General features: G+C 49.1%; 1 protein-coding gene across 1 annotated transcript; it reads left to right on the top strand.

The window, feature by feature from the left end:
- The first annotated feature begins 1,777 nt into the window (after positions 1-1,777).
- Positions 1,778-2,575, top strand: LOC131248027 (uncharacterized). Its single transcript, XM_058248067.1, has 2 exons — positions 1,778-2,297; positions 2,409-2,575. Exons 1-2 carry the CDS (start codon positions 1,778-1,780, stop codon positions 2,573-2,575), a joined length of 687 nt encoding a protein of 228 aa, XP_058104050.1.
- The last annotated feature ends 278 nt before the right edge of the window (positions 2,576-2,853 follow it).

Raw genomic sequence — 2,853 nt, 5'->3', positions numbered from 1 at the left:
AAAAAGTAGTAGCTACAGAACCAGAGCTAAATGAGCAAACTCGATCTTTGTCACTACTTCATGCTGAGTCAACACCGGGGCTTTCCCAGCGTTCTCGCAACCGGGCGAGCAAGTATCGAGCCATGTAAAACGAGATTCAGGCCCTATGCGATGAAGTAAACAGAATGAAGCAACGACAGGAACCACAACCACACCCAATTTGCGAGGATCCTGTTCCCAAGCCGGCCGGACTGTTCGTAAAGGTTCACTCTGTGTGAGGAGTATAAGGCCCGAGGCACCTCAGCACTCTCGGGCGCCCCTTTCGGGTCAAAATCCTCATCCGGTACAAGTTAGAGTCTCGGCACGGAATACCGTCACTCGGGATCCCACTAACAACTCGATCACCTCAGCCCCAACACCTACGGACCTCCGCCATCAATTAGAGCGGAGGAAGGAAAGGAAGACTCCAGAAATAGAAGATGCCTCAGAGATTGTCGCTCAGAATAAAGATCCCTGGGAAGCGCGGTTTGCGGAACTCAACGATAAGTTCTTGACCCTGGAAAGGAAGCAGCAATTGTCGACAGTTCTCGCCACGGTTCAGGCGATGATGGAAGAGACCGAACCTCCTTTCACCTCCACCATCATGGATGAGTGCGCAGAGGTTTCGGATACCTCCTGTCATCCAATATTCTGGGTCCGGTGACCCATCTGAGCATCTAGAAGCCTACCATTCGTGGATGCAGATCCAGACAGCAATGGATGCGATGATGTGCAGGGGATTTTCTATCACCCTTACAGGATCCGCTCGGAGTTGGTACCATCAGCTCAAACCCAATTCCATCAGTTCCTTTGAAGAGTTAAGTCGACTATTCCTTACCCAATTCATTGGTGGAAAGAAAAGTCGAAAACCCAACACTCACCTGCTCACCATCAAGCAAGGACCAAAAGAGTCTTTGAAGGACTACATTGCTCGCTTCAATGAGGAAGCGTTGCAAGTGGAAGACTACGATGATAAAATGGTGCTCGCAGTAGTGTTCAGTGGTTTGAGAAAAGGAAGGTTCACTTTTTCTATTGGGAAGAACCCGCTGAAGACGTTAGCAGACTTCGTGGCAAGAGCTCAGAAGTACGCTAATGCAGAGGAGTTTACTAACGCCCGCAAGAGTGTGTAAGTAACCGACGCAGCTAGCAAAGGAAAGAGGCCTAGGAATGAAGAATCTCAGCCGACTGACAAAGGGGCAGATGATCGCCCCCCTCGCAATCGCCAGCCGAGCTGGAAACCAGAAGGGAAATTCCATTCCTACACCCCTCTTAATACATCTACCGAACAAATCCTGTTAGATATCCGGGGAGAGAAACTTTTAAATTGGCCTGTCTGTATGAAGGCCGACCCAAAGCATTGAGACAAGAGGAAGTTCTGTCGCTTTCACCGGGACCACGACCACAATACAGGCGATTGTGTGGATCTCAAGGATGAAATCGAGTCCCTTATCCGCAAAGGACATTTGCGTCAATATACTAAAAAAGAGAGATCCGCTCGGAAGGAAGAACGAGACCAAGAACGACCGAATAACCCCACGGAAGAACCCGCTAAAATCTACACCATTTTCGGGGGCTCAGCCGGTGGAGGGGATTCAAATAAAGCCCAAAAAACCTACTCTCGAAAGTCCAATCCCAACCACTATGTCCATTTAACCGAGCGGCCTAGCAAGGAGCTCCAGATCAATCCGTGCAGCTTAACCTTTACGGAAGATGATATGCGCGGAATCCAGCATCCACACGACGATGCCCTGTGGTCACGATGACTATAGAAAATCACAACGAATACTGCATCCTGGTCGACATAGGAAGTTCGGCCAATGTGATCTATTCCGAAGCTTTCGAAAGAATGGTGGTTCCTCGGTCACACCTCCGACCCGTGAAGACCCCCATGCATGGCTTTGTCGAAGAGAAAGTGATCTCCGAAGGAACCATTTCCCTCCCGGTAACTGCAGGAGAAGGGAAACACCAAGTCACCCTTATGGTGGACTTTCTTGTTGTTAACATACCATCGGTGCACAACATTATCCTGGGCAGACCCTCCCTCAATGCAATGAGAGCAGTCGTCTCAACATATCACCTGATGATGAAATTTCCAGCTGAGGAAGGAATAGGCTACCTCCGAGGTGACCAACGCGAAGCTCGGAGATGTTACGCTATAGCGGTCAGAAAAGAATCCATCAAGCAAGTGCTTGCAGTTAATGTCTTGGATCCGCGAGGACCCACCAGGGATTCGTCTGTAGAAGACCTGGAGAAGGTACCCCTTGATGAAGCTAATCTAAGTAAAACCATTTAGCTCAAAACGTCACTAAGTCCCAGGCAACAGACTGAAATGCTGACTTTTTTAAGACAACACAGGGATGTCTTCATGTGGTCGCATGTAAATATGCCAGGGATCTCCCCTGAGGTTTTGGTCCATAGGCTGAATGTGGAGCCAGATCACAAACTGGTAAAGCAAAAGAGAAGACCATTCGATGCCGAGCGCTATGAAGCCATTGCCGAGGAGGTCTCCATCCTACTCGATGTCAGTTTCATAAAGGAAGTGTATTACCCCGACTAGATTACAAATGTAGTGCTTGTCAGAAAATCCAACGGGAAGTGGCGGGTCTGTGTAGACTACTCAGACCTGAATAAGGCATGTCCCAAGGATAGCTTCCCATTGCCTCAGATTGATCAACTGGTGGACAGTACAGCCGATCATGAGTTACTCTCCTTCCTGGACACCTATTCTGGGTACAACAAAATTGTGATGCACACCCCAGACAGGCAGAAGACTACCTTCATCACGGACAAGGGACTCTACTGTTACCGGGTCATGCCATTTGGCCTGAAGAACGC

The sequence above is a fragment of the Magnolia sinica genome, chromosome 1, assembly GCF_029962835.1.
Source record: "Magnolia sinica isolate HGM2019 chromosome 1, MsV1, whole genome shotgun sequence".
Classification (NCBI taxonomy): Eukaryota; Viridiplantae; Streptophyta; class Magnoliopsida; order Magnoliales; family Magnoliaceae; genus Magnolia; species Magnolia sinica.
The sequence above is the reverse complement of the archived record's forward strand: the minus strand, read 5'-3'. Positions and strand labels throughout refer to the sequence as shown.

Excerpts from the sequence above, each read along its gene's own strand:
- LOC131248027 (XM_058248067.1), top strand. The coding sequence starts at position 1,778 with ATGACTATAGAAAATCACAACGAATACTGCATCCTGGTCGACATAGGA. Across the intron at positions 2,298-2,408 it reads CCTTGATGAAGCTAATCTAA|GGATCTCCCCTGAGGTTTTG; the intron begins GTAAAACCATTT and ends TAAATATGCCAG.